This window comes from Danio rerio, chromosome 12 (assembly GCF_049306965.1).
Source record: "Danio rerio strain Tuebingen ecotype United States chromosome 12, GRCz12tu, whole genome shotgun sequence".
In the NCBI taxonomy this organism is placed as follows: domain Eukaryota; kingdom Metazoa; phylum Chordata; class Actinopteri; order Cypriniformes; family Danionidae; genus Danio; species Danio rerio.
In genome coordinates this window covers 13,814,038-13,835,186 of record NC_133187.1, presented here as the reverse complement: position 1 = coordinate 13,835,186, position 21,149 = coordinate 13,814,038, and the positions used below count along the sequence as shown (strand labels likewise).

The following is a 21,149-nucleotide window of genomic DNA, read 5'->3' as shown; positions in this document are numbered from 1 at the left end:
TAACTTTTTCAGGAGCCACCAAACTAGCTCGGAGGTCACAGAGATCTTGAGTGGAACTGAGGGCTGAGGACTGGAAGCAACTGTTTTTATTGTTATTTCTAGTAGTTAATACTATCTACCATCAACTTTCCTCAGTCAGATTTTAGGCAGAAGTCACACAGAATCAACAACTGACACAGGATTCCACTTGGTCTTAAAAAGCCTTCTTTGATGGGTTATTTTAATTCATAGTTTATTTTATTTTATTTTTTTACCATTTATGATGTAAAATGCTGCAATCTATACTGCAGTCAAAATAGGACAAATGACGTCATGTCTGGGACAAATTCTGGACCTTTGTCAGTAAGGGCTAGAGAGCGGTCTGGCTGCATACTCAGTCCAGATGCAATCTGAGCTGCATGCAATGCTTTTAAATAACCATAACCCTACCCCTCATAGTGACGTTACCAGCTCCAGTGAGTAAATTGTGTCTGACACTGCATCTCTGGGAAATGCAATCTCAGCTTGCATCATAAAGGCTACATCCAGATACAATTGGAGGGCTGGGTCTTTCAAACCATCCAAACTCATACAGGCCTGCATTGCCTTTCATTTTTAGTTTTTTTAATCACCTTTACTTCATCCAGATGCGTTATTTGTGTATGAAATGGAGCATTTTCCATTCATTAAATTCGGGGTAAAAATCTATACTATACTGTTTTGCCAACAAATAGTACTCGTTTTCACAAATCCTTCTGAATCTTATCAATTAGTGATTAATAATAAACAAAAAATTGCATGTTCATGACTTAGGATAGATATTTCATGTGTATTGAAAGCGAGTAACCAAAGGAAATAATAATGATTATATTATTATTATATAATAATAATATTTTTCATGTATGTTTATGTAAATGCAGTGAAATAAAAGACTGGAAAAAGGATACAATTTTAACAAAAAACGTTTAATACACTTATTAGTCATTTTAAGAATAAAACAACTCCTCGATCGAACTCTAATTTGGAAGGGTTTAGCTATATACTAATCTCTGTCCCTAAACTTTTTGTGTTTTTTTTTTTTCTTTAAATATTTTCCAGTGATGTTGTGCTCTCCATTCTGTGGATGGGCTCATGGGAGCTTCTGTCTTAGCAGATGTAAATTCTCTTTTCCCCATTGTTCCTCTTTTTTTTCCTCTTGCTGTTCTCTTCTGCTGTTTTTCACCATCTTTGTCTTTATACTTCAAGCTATAGCTGAAAATCACAAAAAGATCAGATATCAACACTGAGCAAGCATTAACAATTGCTGCAAAACCACACTAAAATATGTATTATCAGTACATATATTAACCATCCTGTTGTGTTTGGGTCAATCTGACCGATTTACAACTTAAAACACTCATAAATGTTGTGTTTTACGTCTGATTGCCTCAAGGCCTTATGATGTCCTCCACACTGTGCAATTGAACATACAGTATAAAAGCGACGATCACCTCTTTCATTCCAATTTATTTTTAATCAAACTTTTAACTCACTCACTCACTCACTCACTCACTCACTCACTCACTCACTCACTCACTCACTCACTCACAAACTGAACAATGTTTTTTTGCAGCCTGATCTCACAAGGAAACATAACTATTTTACATTTTGTTAGTTAAGTAGCTAATTCGTCATCGTACTAATTTCTTTCTTTCTTTCTTTTATCTTTCTTTCTTTCAGCCAATCTTCGTTCAGCCAATCTCTGGGTCTACCAGGAGCACTTTTAGCTTAGCTTAGCATCAATTATTTTATTGGATTAGACCATTAGCATCTCACTCAAAAATGACCAAAATATAACTAGTGCTAGCTGTGTCCATGCTCACCATCCATCTCAGTTACTATTCCCTACATTAGTACACTAATATAGTCCACTTAAAGGAATGAATGAAAATTTGAGTACTCAGCACATAGGAAATGATACAGTTTTGTTTGTGCTTTGCTGATTGATAAATCATTCAGATAGATTCAAAATGTTTAAGTTCTTTGGTCAGACTCTGCTGTCTATATTAAAACAAAGTATGTTGGTTTCTGTCATGTATTGTTCATTTCCTAAACATTTTAGTGCCTATTTGTGTTTTCACTGCAGTTTTTTTTAATGTCTAATTCTATACAATTATGTTAAACATTACTTTGAGACATTTTTCAGAGCTAAAGAATGTTGAATTAAAATTTGGTGGTGATTTTTTTTGCTCTAATTCAAGAGAAGTTAAAACAGACCGGTCCATTTTGACTGAAAATAATAAAGTAAGGGGCAGGATATGAACACAACAGGAGGGTTGATGTATGATACATTATGACTGAACCACATGTCTAATTTTCACAGATTTTTAAAGTTTTTTTACAGCAGCAGTGTATTATTTTCTCAGACAGAATATTTTTGATTATACTGACAGTAGCAAGTCTCTGTAATTGCTCTGCACTAATAGTAAAAGCAGCAGCATAGTTCTGCTATGCTCTATATCAAACAATATTCTATGTACCTGACAAAATCTTGTTGTCTATCTCAGTTGTAAGAGCAACAATTAATAACTTGACTTGTGGTTGGTCAAGAAAAGTGGCAAATTTTTCTGAAGAATCTGTTGAACTGCATCCCAATCATCACAAACACCGTTGAAGACCTAATTGAACCTGCATAGACCCAATATTCTCACAGAAATTAGTCAAGTTTGGTGAAGGAAATATCATGGTTTGGGGTTACGTTCGGTATGGGGGCAAGCGAGAGATCTGCAGAGTGGATGGCAACATCAACAGCCAGAGGTATCAAGACATTTGTGTTGCTCATTACATTACAAACCACAGGAGAGGGCAAATTCTTCAGCAGAATAGTGTTCCTTTCCATACTTCAGCCTTCACATTAAAGCTCCTGAAAGCACAGAAGGTCAAGGTGCTCCAGGATTGGCCAACCCATTTACCAGATATGAACATTATTGAGCATGTCTGTGGTAAGATGAAGGAGGAGGCATTGAAGATGAATCCAAAGAATCTTGATGAACTCTGGGAGTCCTGCAAGAATGCTTTCTTTGCCATTTTAGATGACTTTATTGGTTATTTAAGTCATTGCAGAGATGTATGAATGCAGTTATCCACGGCACCATGACTTTATATTCCATATTGTACATTATTTATGTAAGGTGACAAGACTTTTGTCTAAGCATGGTCGGACCTTACGGTCCTAATTAAAAGGCATGATCATATTTTATTTTGGTAAGCATAATCTCGAGGCCTTTGCCTGTTATATAAGCCACTTCTGATACCAAATGATCAATTAGAAGTCAACTTATTATTTGTTGCTCATAAATTATACTCTATATTTTGCCAAGATCAAACACATCAACAGGCTGCATCCAAATACTATTGTCACTATTTCTTCTATATACATATTTGTTACCACTAAATCACTTATAGTTGTCATGACAGAAGTAGAAATTAGTCCTATAGGCTGACAGTAATCACAGGTTAGTGCAAATTATGAACTAGATAAAGCTCTTGCCATTAAGAAGTATAATTAAGTATAACTTTCACAAGCGCTTCATGCATAGCTAAAAACAGAGTGGTTTAAGACCACAAAGCAACATCAATCTAACCACTAAACATGCAAAAGGATTGAAACCTGTAGACATGTACAGACAGACACAGAAAAGCAGCTGGGGTGTTGTATACCTTGCTTCTGTTACTTGAAATCTGGGAGGTGAGAACTGTTTAGACTAGAAATGAATATAGTTGGTTAGTGGGAAATCAATTAAATGAGTGAGAAAGATAAGAAAAGGGGTATAGGAATTAGATCTGATTAAAAACACTCTTTTTAGTTGAAACAAGTTGTATGAGGAAAAAAAGTGCAATTAATATACTGTATATTAAAAAGGAAAACATTATATAAAACATACACTAAGGTTCATGTTTAGAAAAAAAGTGTAAATAGTATAAGTTTGAATATAGAATAAGTATTAAATTACTTTGCGTATTTAGCTATGTTGAAGAACTTACCATCCACATAGTTGCGGGCAAGGAACTTCAACATCTCGTCAATGAGGATTACAGGGAAAGAAAGTTTGAGTACTACAAACCACTGCTCTGTGTTCAAGTGAGTCAACCTGAAAATCATCTGTAAAAGAAGAAAAGTTGTGGCCAGCTTAGAGATATAGTCAGTTGTAAAGAACACAGTGACATAAAGGTGAGAGACGTACAGGCATGGGGTCCACATAGATGATCATGAAGTGGAGGGACATGGAGAGGGTCATGGCAGACAGCAGCCAGCCATTGCTCCATGGAGGCATACGCACAAGAGACTGATTCTCAGACAAGCTAAGTAGAAAGACAGAAACACAGAGAGGGAACCATCAATTTCAGGATACAATGAGTTTGTATGGCTTCCTCTAAAATGGTTTGATTTTTTTTTCAGTAAATGGACTAAATACACTCGTAGCAACTGTCAAATGTATTACATTGAGATGAATGTTAAGAATCTAACTGCATTTTCAGATTCTTTTGCTGGTGCATTTTAGATACCTTAGAGACAAATATAATTTATAATATATAATCCATATTGCATAAAAGAGAAATATAATGGTTGATTCCATGGTGAAAAACATCAGAAATACCACTCATTTTAGGAGGCCCAGTTTGGTCCTGCAATGCATGTATTTGCCACAGAAATGACAATGCACTGTGACTAGCTTTGTGAAGAGATTCATACAAAAGGAAATTGAAATTGTTACATTGTCATAATCCTAATTCATCACTAAAAGTATCAATATTAAATGAGGCTCTCGATATGTCATATACACATACTGAACTTTTAATATTTAGCTATACCTAGTTAGATTCAGATTTTCATTATACTGCATGGCACCTTTAATGAGTTAGATCAGCAAGGTAGCTCACTTTGGATAATGGGTATTTAGTTGCAGGGACCCTGACTTAATGTAAAACAAAATGTTTTAAAATATAAGGTGTAGATAAAAGGTGTAACCTGTTGAGGGCGTTGCACATCTCAATTGTGACCAGGACAGACAGGGCCATGGTCATGGGAGGACAAGCCTCAAACACCTCACATTCAATGCCGGTAAAGTCCTCATTCTCCTCATGGCACTGCATGAAGTGAGACTACAGAAAGAAGATAAATTGAAGGCTTGAACATATTTATCAAATTAACTTTCCAGGTTTACTGACACCAAAGACTATAGAAAACACAAGACGTGTCACTCGTATAGTTTTAAATGTGGAAAAATGTAACGGTCGACATGGCATGAATGAATGAAGCCCCGCCTACTAGTACAGTAGCCAATCATCGATCGCTGTAGACTGATGTTTCGCCAGGGGCAAGGCTCGGACGAGACGTGTGCTTTTACGACAATTTGGTGGAAAGTTGTGCTTCACAGACATAAAAAGTATATCCAAATAAAGCTTGAAATATGTGCTTTTAAATGAACCAAGTGCACTTGAAAACAAAAGTTTTTTGGTTTTGTAATCTGTATAAAATGAACGGGAGGTACAGTCCTTCTTGTCAAACGCACATCACTTGACAGCAACTGCTTAAATGCCCACAAACTTGTAAACAAAGAGTCACTGTAATTTCTGGAAGAGATTCGCCATTAAAACCAATTTGTGAATTACTTCAGAAGAGCAGCAAGATCAGACGATCATTACCAGAAGATGATAATGTGTAGAACGGTCATAAATGAGACTGGTGTCGTGATCTCGTTCCTTTCATGTGCACATGTGCATTAGCTTGGGCAAACTAAAAACCTGATGAGACGGTTGGTGGTTCAAAATATCTAATGTAATTGTAAGAATTTAATGCTTCAGAAAGAATGCCCGAGAGCCGTTTCAAAGATGGCCGCCGAGTGAAACGAATTGCCTTAAAGCGACTTAGCTTAAACTCATAAAATTGATGGAGATATTTCTCACCAGCTGGTAGTAGGTGACCTGAGGACCCTCCTCATCATAGATGAACCAGTAGGCAGCAGCGGCCACAGTGGCAGCACCCACATAGGCTGAGGGAAATCAGTTTATTCAAACCTCCAAAGAGAATGTTACTAAAGATATTCCACAAAAAATAACAAGTACACCTACCACCAACGGTCATGTATCTGAAGAACAACCAGCCAGAAATCAGGGGTTCTTTGGGGGAGCGGGGAGGTTTGCCCATGATCTCAAGATCAGGGGGGTTAAAGCCCAGGGCAGTGGCGGGCAGACCATCTGTCACCAAGTTCACCCACAGCAGTTGGACTGGGATCAGAGCCTCAGGCAGACCAAGAGCAGCAGTCAGGAAAATACTATCAGAGGAGAACAGACATGACAAATGGACAAGCATGAATTAGAACTATAAATAACTAAAATCATTAATAACAACAGTCAAGATGTGTCAGAACAATGATTAAATAGACAAGTTTATATCAGTGATTCTCAAACAAGCCTTTCTTGTTTCCAAGATTCTTACCAGACGACTTCTCCAATGTTGGAAGAAATCAGGTAACGAATGAACTGCTTCATGTTGTTGTAAATAGCTCTGCCTTCCTCAACAGCAGCCACAATAGAAGAAAAGTTGTCATCGGCCAGGACCATCTCAGAGGCTGACTTGGCAACGGCAGTGCCAGAGCCCATGGCAATGCCAATTTCTGCCTTTTTCAAGGCAGGGGCATCATTGACACCATCACCAGTCTAGAGGATGGAAAGGACAGCGTGTACTTACACAGACAGGTTTTCATGTCATATGGCTTAAAGTGTAAAGTGTGATTGTTTGTGTATCTCACCATAGCAGTAATCTCATCATAACCCTGAAGGAACTCAACAATCTTAGACTTGTGGGAGGGCTCGACACGGGCAAAGCAGCAGGCTCTACGGACAGCCTCACTCTGTTCAGAATGGGGCAGGTCATCAAACTCACGGCCAGTGTAAGCCTTGCCAGTCACATCCTCATCCTCACTAAAGATGCCAATACGACGGCAAATGGCCACAGCTGTACCCTTGTTGTCACCTGAAGGTTTGACATTTTTTAGTCATTTGGTTGACAGGTCAGGCCTTGAAACAAAAAATTAAAAGAAACCACTCATCAAAGGATGGATAAAAAGCATACCAGTGATCATGATAACACGGATACCAGCAGCCCTGCAGAGTTCAATAGAGCCAGTAACCTCCTTACGGGGGGGATCCAGCATACCAACACAGCCAACGAAGGTCAAGTCAGTCTGACAAAGACATTGAAGAAGTAAGATAAAGTTATGAAATCAGAAATTGTTGGTCAATTTTTTACATCTGTCTATGAGTTTTGCAATTTTTTAACTTATGAAAAGTTTGAACACAAGCTTGTGATAATGGCTGTGTCCGAAATCGCCTACTACTCAGTAGGTGCTGCATTTGAAATTAAATGTACTACTTGGCCGTTAAAAAAGTACATTCAATACAGTATTAATGTGAGTAGTACGAATGGAACTCAGGCCTACTAAATCCGCCAGTTTGTCATGACCACGTGACCTACCCCCGTCAGTTTCGTCGCGTCACTCCCATTCATGAATTCTCTCATGGTGCATCATGGGATGACATAACGTGCATCGGAGGCGCACTATAGAATCTCACCAGCAGTAGTAAGTCATCCGGGTACCTCTTGTAAACTGTTTTTTGAATTCTATGAATTCGGACATAATATTTGGCTCGCAAACTGTTTTAAGCATAATATATAGTATGGAGGTATGCGATTTGGATGCAGCCAGAATACTAAAACTATAGGCAAACCTAATCATAATAATAAAATAATCTGTAATTAAATAGTAAAATGCTAATAATATAATGACAAATCCAACTGTATGCATAGTTATACCTGTCAACCATCCCATTTTTCCTGGGATTCTCCTGTATTTTACAATTGTATCTCACTATCATCCCGTAAAGGAATTTTTCCTGTTTTTCTTCCGTATTTTTAATCTTTCTATGAGGGGTGGCAATAAATATCAAAGAGCCAATACCTATACCATCGAACTACCAGGGGGTGCCCGTTGATCTTAAATGTGAATCTGTTTTGTGCTTTCAATTTATTAAGGCATGAAAATACATTTAAATAAATATAAAAACTGCAGGATTCCCTTCCTTTCCATTACAGGTGCCGTTGCCCCTCCTATGCAATCCTCAAAACTGTCAGTTCATGTAGCGGTGCATGTCCGACATGAGTGATAGCGAAAGTGGACACTCTGAGTTTTGGGTGCTTGTTTGAACAGACGTATACAAAAAAATAAAATAAAAATATTATGATAACTTCTAAACATGTCAATCATGGTGGGTTTTCTTTTAAACACATCAAATTTGGTCTTAAATGAGCATTAACAGTTTAATATTTATGTTCACCTCGTAGTCAGCAAATTTAGTAGAATCCTCAAGGTTCATTTCCTCGACCTTCAGTGGAGAGTCACGGGTGGCCAGTGCCAGGCAACGCAGAGTGTCACGGCCTGTACCCCACTCCTTGATGACATTCATAATCTTATCCTTTACAGCACCAGTCAGGGGCACGCGAGTTGAGCCAACACGTACATAGGTACACCTGTCAATCACACCCTCTGGAGCACCCTATGTTAACCAAATGAAAAGCAAGGAAATACTTTCATTATTAAGGGAACTTCAACATTTTGTAAAAAATTACCATATTTATAAATTATGGAATTCGGAGATCACTAGAAATTACAGGATGATTTAATGAAAACAATACCTTCACAAACATTTTGCTGCCTGCATCGCCCTTGACAGGGGTGCAATACACGGACATGGATTTCCTGTCACGGGAGAACTCCAGAGTAAAGTTCTTCTTCATAAGCTGCTTCACAACCTGCACAAGATGAAAATGGAAATAGTTACAGAGATATCAGCGTCAAGCTACATTGCTGATGTTTAGAAAGGTTTAAAGCACTACTTACACTGCAGCAGGCATTTGCTCTCTCAACCTTTGACAGGTTGCCGACATTGGACTTGAAAACATTCATCTTCTCAACCAAGCAGCACAAAGCAGTTTCAGTGGCCTCACCGACCTTCTCATAGATCTTCTTGGTCTGCAGCAGTGGACAAATATGATAACATTTTTTTTAGACATATATGGATAAAAGCTTTCGATAGAAGTTTGAAAGAACATCTCTCACCTCATTGTAGTCAAGGGAGGAATCATTGCACAGGGCGCAGATGGTGGCCAACTCAACTAAACCGTCATATTGACTGCAGTCAACTTTGGCACCCAACTTTGTGCTGAAGAAATGATATGACAGATTACATTTATGACTTGAACATGCTGCTAGCCTGATAATTAAACAAAGCATTTTAGAGGAAGTTTAACTGTGTACTTACACCTCACCCTCAGGTGTGTACTTGGAGCCAGAGATATCAAAGCTATCAAGTTCAACGTGATCACCATCAATTCTGTCAATAACGAACATCTGTAACGATACAGAATTTCATCTTAGTCTGTGAGTTTCAGCATGAAAGCATACATGAGAGAACAGTATCCATGTTTAAAGAGGAAATTCCTACACCACTGGCCTCATTCAGCAAAAAAATATGCACTGTAAAAAAGTAGGGAACTGTAGAAATATGTACTTTTCAAACTGCAAGTAGGTAACTTCTCAATTTTAGTTGATGAATAGATTCTGGTGAACCGGTATCCTGCAGATTTTTGCTCTCATGGTGCATTCAAGGCATGTCGCATAAATTGTATTTATGAGTTGAATGCATATAAAGGCCACAACAAAGTTATTATGAGTGAGAAATAATTGGGGTTGTCAGTAACATAACGCAATTCATGTGAATCCTTAGGTACTGGTTATCTATAGCGTTAGTTACTGGTGCTGGTTATCCTTAGGTACTGGTTATCCATAGAGTAAAAAACCCTAGGGTATCTTGTCATTTATTTAAAGCATGTACATTACCACTATATGCTGTTAAAAGTGACTTGAATAAGAAGGAAAATCTGTGGGAATGTTTATTTAGGGCCTGAGCTAAGTTTTGCTAGATAGTGGCCCCCTTTTAGCAGGATTGGACACAGTCTCAGTAGATTAAACTGAGGCAAAAGTTGGTTTTTGAAATTTTGATCTTTAATTTTGATTTCATTATAGCAGGAAATAAAAATAGCATATTGTTGCAACCCATGCTCATTTTGAAAACGTAGTCCTATTTACGTTTCTCGAGACTGCAAAATATGTCTCAGGAGGTACGTATTTTGCAGTTTTTTGCGAATCCACAGGCTGTGTGTGCCTGCTGTTCTCATGTAAACCCATCAGACGCCGCAGTTGACTGACTGTTTCACTGACTGAATGACTGACTGGCTGATGACTAATCAACTGACCCACCATCCTCCATCCCTAAATCAAACCGATTTTATCGATTGACCCGCCCACCCACTTCCCTAAACCCAACCAACAATTTACAAAAGCAATCCAGAAAAAAATCCCTCGTCTGATTTTTTTCCACGTTTTCGAATTTTACCACATTGTCACCCTTATTAACTTGTTTTTTTTAATTTTTTGGAGTTTTTGTCCTGATTTTTGAAACCGACTTGAACCCAGTCATTGTGGTCGACTCCTCTTTGCATCTCAAGTCCGCTAACGTACATGACAAGCTAACTGGACAAACTGGTTGCAGCGGGAAAGCTGTCCACACGGAGGTAAGTGGTTAGCTGGCAAGCATGAAAAGGAACTGCGTCAACGCCCCATAGCATTTGTTTAAAAAAAATGAAATGCAGCCATACGTACCTTTGGCTACATAATTTGCGGTGTCCAGAAACGTACGTAGGACTACGCTTTCAGAATGAGTCTGTGTTGTATTTTTGTCTTAGTGGATGTAAACACATGCAACACCTACTTTGGTCACACACATCTGGTTGGTGGTCAAGGTGCCAGTTTTGTCGGAGCAGATGACAGAGGTACAGCCCAGGGTCTCCACAGAGGGCAGGGAACGGACAATGGCATTTTTCTTGGCCATACGTCTGGTACCAAGTGCCAGGCAGGTAGTGATGACAGCGGGCAAACCTGACAGGTGGAGAGGAGTTTATGGAATGATTAATGTCTGTTGATAACATTTATAATATCACAAGATTCAAGTATATTTGCAATCCATTATGTGAATTGTAGAATTAAGGTAAACCTTTTAGTGCAGTTGTGAACATAAGGTTTAAAATGTTTTCAGTTTCAAAGTAAATGTTGCATGTTTTATCAGGCTCACCCTCAGGGATAGCAGCCACAGCCAGAGCGACAGCGATCTTAAAGTAGTAGACAGCACCACGGATCCAGGATCCACCATGAACGGGGTCATTGAAGTGACCAATGTTGATCATCCAGACAGCGACACAGATGAGAGAGATAACCTTGGAGAGCTGTTCACCAAACTCATCCAGTTTCTGCTGCAGAGGGGTCTTCTCCTGCTCTGTGGCGGCCATCTGATCACGGATCTTACCGATCTCAGTGGCCACACCAGTAGCGACAGCAACTCCAACAGCCTTGCCAGCAGCAATATTTGTGCCCTGTGGGTGGAAGTAGAAATTAGTTTTTTTACTAATTCTTCACTAATTTTGCACATGGAGCAATATTGCTTTCACACAGAAAGATATTATTTTGGATTTGAAGTTTGAACAACTGTGTTAACAATCTTTAGTATAGATTTTGCAGCCTGATGCCATGAGACGTAACTATTTAATGTTTTGTCAGATTAGTGGATAACTTATACCGTATAAAAATGTATGATTTTAAAAAGGAGGGGGGCACCAAACCCCACCTCTAAACCCAACCGTCAATGGGGGATGAGCAAATCATACTAAATTGTATGAACGAAATCGTATAAATTCAAACGAATTAGCCACTAAATCAGTAACTAAAAAAGTTAAGAATTGCCGTGAGATTGTGTTGGATTTTGCGGGCAGTTAATGATAAGGTTGTTATGGTTAGGGTTGTGTTGGGAAAAGGTAATATATATATTTTTTATTCTTTTTATCTCTTTTTCTTTTTATTAAACAATTGTATTTGTATTGCTTAAAGTGATATTAACCAAAATTCTATTGAGTGTGATATGCTTTGCATACTAATGAAGCACTTTTGCAGATGTAGATGAAGCTAGTAGAATTGCAAAGGCCTGACTTTCTAAAATTAACTTGAGCTCTGCAGCTAAACTTCCTGTGAGCAGAGATGGGTTAAAACTGAACACAGCATAAATGCAGTTGAAAAGTCTTAAAACATTGTGTAAAGAATTTGTGGAAAAAGAGGATGTATGTATGGGTGCGGCCAACAGAGAACTGAAAAATGATTGACAAGTGACGAATTCCACTGAACTCCACCTGTTAATATCAGCTGCGTATAAAAGTGTGGATCAGGAAATTAAAATTGTTGCACACTTCCTGAATGTAATTCTTGCATTGCATTAGGGATACCAGAATTCGGTGAATCAAATTATTTATTTGTATCCAATAAATTACAAATATTTTTGACACTATTGAACACGCGTGGAATTGGCTAGATATTCCTGGGTAATATCATGGTGTTCATTTTGAACATCGGGATAGGGCTATCATGTTAGAAACTTCAATTCATAGTCTTGTTTTGGTGCAGTACAGCAGGGTATTATAGTTGGAAGAATAAATGTATAAAAACTCACAGAGAAAAGCATGTTCTTTTTGTCCTGGTTCACGGCTCTAGGGTCGGGGACAGGCTCGGTGTGCTTGATCACACTGACAGACTCACCTATGCAAAGAGTTATATACAATCAAACACATGTCTACAAGTACAGTTAATCTCAAACAACCAAGACAGTTGACCTGAGCTGTGTAATAATAGTAATGTTTCTGTGATACACTTTTAAAGTTCTGCCAAGCATATGTGGCCCTAAGAATTATAAAATATAATTATCTTAATGTAATTACAGACATGTAAAGCATCTTTATGAATGAATTTCCATTCAAAATAAACCACTTGTAACACAACAATATCACACCTATGATGCCTCAGAAACTCACTGGCTGGCCTGAAGTGCAATAGTATATTAGGTAACACTTTATTTTGATGGTCCATTTGAATATTAGTAGACTGACTGCTTAATATCTGTTGAAACTACTTCTTTAACAGACATTTAAATGACTAAGTACAAGTACATGTTGCAAATACATGTCAACTTACACTAACTCTAACCCCAACCTAATTATGTTTACTCTTTATGTTTATATAATTAATAATCACCTTGTTTCTAAATGGTCTGTTTCGAAATTTTAGGGGGACGATTACCCCACGGTTGGCATGTAAATGCAATATAACTTAAATTCAACAAACAAACTATTAAAATAAAGTGTGACCGTATATTATTCAAAATTCATAAGTGTACACTGTTAAAGATACTAACCAGTCAGAATGGACTGGTCAACGCGAAGGGTGGTAGAACGGATATGAGTAATCCTGATGTCAGCAGGAACCTTGTCACCAACTAGAGAAGATGAAAGAGAGAGTTTTCATTATGGCAAAATACTGATAATTGGTAAATATTAATACATCAAATAAATGCTTCTATATATGTATATATGCTTCAAATATATCTTTTTGGTGAACTATATTATAAAAAATATATGCTGCCAATCTTTGTGGAATGGAAGCTGCTAAGACTTATTTCAGTATGTTGATGTGCTTCCAACTGAGATGGAATAATGAGTAGCAAACTAACAGTAAGAGGGGTATAGTTTAGAATACTGTGGATAAAGCCATCAAATTAATGTCAACAAAGAAGACTGCCATTCCACTGCCACTTTTTATTGGATTAACTTGCACAGATAAATTGTTGTCGTAAAGAAAAACAATGTGCGTTATATAAATTTTTATTTCACAAAGACTTTAAATCTTGCAAGGCCAGTTTGATTAATAGTTCATATTCAATATTAATAGTCATATAGTAATATTATAGTTTTAGTAAGCAAATCAGATCTTACGATACTACTCCACAATTATTCTTTTTCTACAATAACCAAGACAGACAGCAACTGATCTGAACAGCTAGGATCCGTCCCGGTTGTATCGCATCTACATCAACCTTAGCACTAAATGTAAGCATTTCAAGTTGATTTGGTGTAATAAATAATTTCAAAAAGTATTCAAAATATAATAAGAACGCCTTTCCAAATCAAAGACTGAAGGACATAAAGGAGTCTTACCAGACACCTCCACAATGTCACCAGGCACAATCTCTCTGGCCTTGATCATCTGGACACTCTTCCTGTCAGAGCGGTACACCTTTCCCATCTCAGGTTCATACTCCTTCAGAGCCTCAATGGCGCTCTCTGCATTACGCTCCTGTGTTGCAGACATTTGTCAATCATCTGCATGTATCTGTTGCGGTAACACTTTATTTTGATGGTCAATTTGAGCATTACTAGACTGTCTGCTTAAAATCTGTTGACACTGCCAATGTCAACAGACATTTAACTGACTATAAGAAACTTTGCAAGTACATGTCAACTTACACTAACCCTAACCCCAACCCTATCAGTCTACCTATAGTCTTATGAGAATTAATTGGCATGTAGATGCAATATAACTTAAATTCAACAAATGAACCATCAAAATAAAGTGCAACCTCTGTTTCTGTGATAAATTATTGGTGTGTGTTTTTGCGTTACCTGCCACACACCAACGACAGCATTGGCGATGAGAATAAGCAAGATGACAAAAGGCTCAACAAAGGCAGTGATCGTCTCTTCACCCTCCTCAAACCAGGCCAGAACCTACAAAACACAAAAAGAAAGACATTTAAAGCCATTATTAATACTTATTTATTTTGATTCACTTTCAAATTACAATATTTGACAATTTGTTCAAATGATATTGATAAAGAATTAATGCATAATGGCATTTAAAAACCAATTCATTCATCACTTTTAATCAGCTAAATCTCAAGTCTTTTTCATTTAGTAATGAATGACTTAGTTCTTCATTCATTACCACACCATTATATGTGCTTGAGTTATGGATGGATTAATGCACTGTGTACCTGTAAAGTAATCCCTGGCTAATTTCCCAAAAGAAAAATGACATTAAATAAATTCATTAAAATTAAATATATGTATTTATTGCTATCCAGGTAGCAAAGAATTCTGGCCTAGATTTGGCATAAATCTGGCACAGCAAGCATTCATCCGGCACTAGCATACAGCATGTGGGCCAAACATAGCCCTGGTTTGGAAGAGGTGGCACCATCTTTAAGGTGGCACACAATACTTGGGTCAGATGTAAAATGTAGTATTTGGCCCAGATGTTAATAATTGATTTGTTGGCCATGTAAGTTTGGTCTATCTTGATCCACATTTAAATATATATTTTTATTATTTTCAAATAAAGAAAAAAAATTCTACCAATCAGGTCACTTTGAGAAAAAGCACACCCATAGCATGCCTGAAGTTGATGATTCATGGGTTTATCAGTTTCATTGTGGTCTAGCCCAGTTCAACATCAGTTATGGGTTATTAACTTGGCCCAGATATGGTCCCTGTTTGGCCCTTGTCTGGAAGCCAGATTTGGTCCAGTCATGTACCGTAATTCACTGTGGCATGTGGGCCAAGAAAAAGCTGATTGTGTGGGCCAGAGCTGGGCCAGAGATAATTTGCTATGTAAGTATGATAATATATATGTAGTTTTATATCATGCAGGAAATATACTCAAATAAAATATTTTTCAACAGTACAGTAAATTATAATCTTTTTTTATGGGAAAAATTTAATCTGGGATTAAAATGTGGCAAATATTCTAGAAGATACTTGTCTTTGTTTAAAAAAAAAATACTTGATTGATCAGGGGCAGGTTTAGGTTGTTTTGAGAAACCTAAGAAACGAGAATTGCTATTTTTACAGTCTGATGCCATTAAACTGGTTGCTTCATTTTCATACTTGTGCAGTGCATCCATACATAAAATCCCATCCAAACATTATTTCACAATATTGTTGCACAACAGGCCCCCTGTTCCATCTACTCTCGCTTTGATTTCTCTCATGCATCTATCTTGACCTTTTCAAAGGATAGAGTTTCTGTCTTCAACTTGACTCCTTCTTAAAATAACCCCCATCTCCCTCTCACACGTCTTCTGAGCTCCCCAGTATTTTCCTTCTAAGGCCATTGGAACAGCTGGTTGCGATAGAGTGTGGTGGGGTTGGACATTAATACCCCCCATGTTCACTTCTAACTTCCTATGAACCCCCAAACATCCATCTTACAGAGTCTTTCCTGCTTAGAAATCTGGGATAAATAACACCACCTGCATGATAGGCTATAAATTAAGATTGATCAAGTCCATGGGGAACTATTTGATGCAACATTGCCAGCTGCCATCATATCATAATGAAGACGCTGTACTTACAGTACTACAATTTTGAACAGATCTATGCCGCTAAAATAATAAGCAAATTAGCATGTGTGCCTTGTTGCATAACGCCATAGATGGCAGTGGTGTATGTTACAGTGTTAAGTATGATATAGCAACCTACATTATGTTACAACAGCTGTTTATGTGACACACTACTGAAGTTTAAAAGGTTACGCTTAAAAGTATGTGACACTCTGTAACTATATGCTGACAGATCTGATTAAATCACACCAATCAAAGTGGCTGATTTGTTGTGTATGTACATCACTATGACAACAACCATTATGTTGAGGTGTCGACTTACTCCCTACTAAATATATGAGCTACAGTCAGTCATTAAAATAATGACTTTTTCATTTATGTTTAAAAAACATTTAGGCACTAACTTAAGGTCATAGTAATTTGTTGCAAATGTAAATCGCCTTCGAAATACAAAGATGCTTCTTAGTGTTTGCTGATGCAGTGTTTTTTGAATCACTTTTTAGTGACTTACGAAAGAGATGCAGGCGGCAAGCAGCAAAATTCTGACCAACAGATCTTCAAACTGCTCAATGATCAGCTCCCAGATGGACTTACCTAAAAGGAATAAGAACATAGTTGAATTCTTAAAAGATTTTGAGATTGTAGCATAACAAAATAATTCAATCATTTATGATTTAAAACATTTTTCATGTTATTTCTTAGTTAGCATGACACATACCCTCCTCAGCGGGCAGCTCTAAGAGTATAGGAAGAGAAGAAAGAAAGAGAAAAAGAAATAGTAAGTTTAAATCTGACCAGAAAGCACAACAATTCATGAGCAATTCTTCACTAAGCTATTCAATTCTGATTTCATATGAAACCTGGGGTATTTTAAGAAAATACAGAAAGTATTAACAATATCTCATACGAGAACTGCTGTGCAGATATTTTTGTACTTCATTTTGAACGTCGGATGAGCATATTTTAACTATACAATATAAACAGTATTCAACAGTAGCTTCAGTATTTATGCAAATGTTCAAATATATTTCAATGGACATAAATTCTTAAATATTGATAATTTAATTGCATAAATTAACAAGACAGTTAAAATACAACCCTTAAAAGACATGTGAAACATGCTTTCTAACAAGTGATATTTTTATACTTTAAGAAACATTATATTTGAATTGAACAAGTGCTTGCACATGCTCTCTGTACAAATGGTTCCAGTAACATATCTGATCTCCCAGGCCAACCTTATGATTCATAAGGATCCAACTCCCCCATCTGTCTGATATACTGCTAATATAACAAGACCTCTCAGATATCCAAGCAAGACTCTCTTTTTGTCACCCTGTTTGCCAAAGTCTATTTTCAATCCCAGCTTCTACGCTTCTGCGCCACAACATATCAGTGTCACTTGAAATGCCTCTGAAGCATCTAATTATTTTAGAATATCATAAACCATCTATTATGTATTCATCCCAAAGCCAAGAATGTATAAAACCTATGCCTTTCATATACAGTTTCACTATGTAAAAGTTTAATTCAAAAACTCTAACACTATCTCAGTGCCTTCCTAAAAAGATTTGTTTTCATCATTCAGAGTTAGTCGTTGCTGTTCTACTAAACCCGCATGCGTCTTCAAAATCTCACCATTGTAGCCGTATTTAGCCAAGTTCTTCTTGAACTGTTCAGGGCTAAGACCGGTAGTCTCACTGACTGAGAAGTAGGCCAGACATTCAGCCGGCCCCTTGGTGTGTGCGTCCTCCATCCTGTCAGGGGTGAAGGATCTTCAGGAGTGGCAAAAGCTTAGTTAAACAGGTCTGTCCGTTCCTTTTTTTGATTGCTGTCTGAACTAAAAAATCTGCCCCCTGTTACTTGGACCCCCTCCTTGCAGGAGTGTTGGACTGACAGAAAGAGCGAATAAATTGACACATGTGCAGCGTTTTATACTGCTGCCAGCTGTCCTATTGGTCAAAGTCGCCCATTGGCACACCCCGAAATTCCAGTCAGTTGCGTTTGGCTCTGCAGTACTGAGTTATAGTCTAGGGGTCAAACATCTTCTTCGTCTCAGACTTGAGGATGTGTGTGTGTGTGTGTGTGTGTGTGTGTGTGAGGGGGGGGTTACTTGGTGGGTAAAAAGTGGGTAGCGTACATAGGGGGTAGCACTGAAATCAAAAGTTGATCTGTTTTTGGAACATGCATGGTCAGTGGAATAAGGAGAGTGGAGAAGGTGAGAGAGTTACATTGAGTGATAGGCCAAATGGCCTCTGATGGGAGGGGGGAGTTTGAGGAGTGCTGGAAGGTAAATTTGGTTCAAGAATTAGAGGAGTGTGGTTACATGGGTGACTTAAATAAGAGAGCGTCCCTCTGGTATCCGCACATTGCTGTAGTATGAACAAGAACATCATCATTTCCTGTTATCCTTTTTATATCTTGCTTTACATTAGATTTAAGGAATTCAATTAGTTAGCTCAATTAGTTAGGTCTCTTCAGGCATGGGACAGTGTTGTAGTTAACACAGACTAGACCACAGGTGTAAATACACCTGATCATACTATGTTAGTCCTTCAGGCTTGTTTAAAACCCACAGGTAAAGCTGTGGTCACACTGTACTTTTCTCCTCATAGACTTCCATTCATATGCACGCGAATGCGTCAGACCAAACCTCTGACCTGTGAAATCACATTACTTGACTGTCTGAGACCAATCGAGGATTAAAACATGACCTCTCTGGACAGAAATTTAAAATATAGACCAATCGCTTACTTTTTGAAATGTCTAATCATCTTGTTTAATCCCGCCCCTTTTCGCAGTGCCGTACGACTTTCGCAAGCTTAAACTCTAGAGTGACTGCGGCATTACTGTGTTGAAGCATGGTTGGAACTAAACTCTGCAGGGCTACAGCCCTTCAGGAACTGGGTTTGACACCCTTGGGCTAGTCCAAGAACATATTAATTCAATTCATTTTAATTCATATGGTGCTTTTTTCAATGTAGAATGTACAAAAGCAGTTTAAAATAGATAACAAAAGATAATAAAAAAGCCATAGCTAGTCCAGATCGAGGATCATTTCAGAATGCTAGGCAAGCAGGAAGGTAGTGGTAGAATTCTAGTGTTGTTCTTGTCAATTAAAAATTGACTGACTTCAGATTAATATAAATGTCACTATTGAATGATGATGCAAATGAAGAGCTGCTCCAGCTCTGCCAGCCCCAAACTAAGCAAGCAGGAAATGACAGTTACAAGGAACCAAAACTCCACCAATAGTTGGAAATTGAGATCACACCTGGGAAGATAGCAGGCTATGCCAGAGCATCCAGTTCTCCTATGGCCAAACATAAACAGCTGAGCTCCAGTCTGGACATCAGAGGGCTTGAGAACAATCTGTCCTGGAGAAGGTACAGGGCCAAGTAGGTCACCAAGTGGGTGTTCAGACGAGCCAACGGGATCAATGCAGAGATCCGTCACTGGGGTCTATGCAGGAATCACTCTTGTGCTCTTGACTCATGATGACCACAACAACCAACTTCTCTGAATACAGGTCAGATCCACTATTATGCGATCCTCCTGACAATGTTTTGTTTTTGCGGATCCGCGAGAGGCCGCTGTGCACGCTTTTTCGCGTCTCAGGCGCCTCTCGGGAGCGCACGCCGTTCGTGCCCGCGCCATTCTCGAGTCCGCCGGATCGGCCGACTCGGCCGCCCTCCTCTTCCTCCTCCTCCTTCCCTAAACCCGAGAAAAAAAAAAAAAAGCAAAAGCCCTCGTCTCCGATTTCGACCGCGTTTTCCGATCCCGCTGCGTTCTCCCCCTCATTTTTTGGATTCCGTTTTTCGCCTTACCTGATTTCCGGAAACGCTGTTCCCCAGACTCAATCCTGATCGTCGTCCACCACGGCCGGCTCCTCCTCCTCCGGGGCCTCCGCTCCGCCGACGCAACGCTGTGAGCTAAGCGGACAAACTGGTTACATCGGGAAAGCCCTCCACTCGGAGGCGAGCCGTCGGCCGGCGAGCGCGAAGAGGAGGGGCGGAGTGGTGCCACACCGCCCCGCAGCATTCGCTCGAAAAAAACAAAACGCGTCCATACGTACCTCCGGCCACGTAAATCGTGGTCTCCAGAAACGTCCGCGGGGCTACGTTTCCAGAATGAGCTTGGGTTGAGCTAAACTATGCAGAGCTGCGACCCTTCAGGTATTGAGTTTGCAACCATTGCTTTAGAGGATTTGGATTTTAAATTTGTGTTTGTGTTTAATATGAATGCTTGTGGAAAGAGATGTGTCTAAATTTAAACTGGCAGAGTGTGTCTGTCTCCGAACTTTTCTAGGAAGACTGTTCCATAATTTAGGCACAAGATATGAAAAGTATCTACCACCTACAGTTTATTTTGATATTCTAGGAATAACCAATTTTCCAGAATGAACTGAATGTAGTGGATGTGAGAGGCTGTAATATACCAGTGGCTCACTCAAGGTAAAACAATGCTCTGCCAAGACTGGAGACTATCAAGACCAAGACATTGCAGAGACCAGAATGTATCAAGACCAAAACCATGACTAGTTAAGACCATGACCAACACCATCACCAAGAACAAAAACAGACTAGAGTTAAAATATATAGAATGGACAGATGCCTTGGTAACCTTTTATTTATTCATTGTACTTCTGGTAAATTCCTTATCAGGGGTCGTCACAGTGGAATTAACTGCCAACTATTCTAGCTTATGTTTTATGCAGTGGATGCCCTTCCAGCTGCAACCCATACATACTCATTCACACACACATACTACGGCTAATTTAGTTTATTTAATTCACCTAT

The 21,149-nt window shown here is 38.5% G+C and overlaps 1 protein-coding gene across 2 annotated transcripts; it reads right to left on the bottom strand.

Moving 5' to 3' along the window:
- Window positions 1-925: 925 nt before the first annotated feature.
- On the bottom strand, window positions 926-18,256 carry atp2a1l (ATPase sarcoplasmic/endoplasmic reticulum Ca2+ transporting 1, like). 2 transcript variants are annotated; one of them, NM_001077533.1, is given in 24 exon segments: window positions 938-1,230; window positions 3,679-3,722; window positions 4,003-4,120; window positions 4,203-4,320; window positions 4,988-5,121; window positions 5,926-6,011; window positions 6,091-6,293; window positions 6,458-6,678; window positions 6,771-6,994; window positions 7,094-7,205; window positions 8,356-8,574; window positions 8,714-8,830; window positions 8,919-9,050; window positions 9,138-9,240; window positions 9,340-9,428; window positions 10,849-11,015; window positions 11,209-11,506; window positions 12,631-12,716; window positions 13,369-13,449; window positions 14,168-14,306; window positions 14,633-14,737; window positions 16,862-16,944; window positions 17,069-17,086; window positions 17,989-18,245. In NM_001077533.1, coding segments are annotated over 23 exon segments (2,976 nt in total). In that variant the 5' UTR covers window positions 18,107-18,245; the 3' UTR covers window positions 938-1,230; window positions 3,679-3,717.
- Between the last annotated feature and the right edge of the window lie 2,893 nt (window positions 18,257-21,149).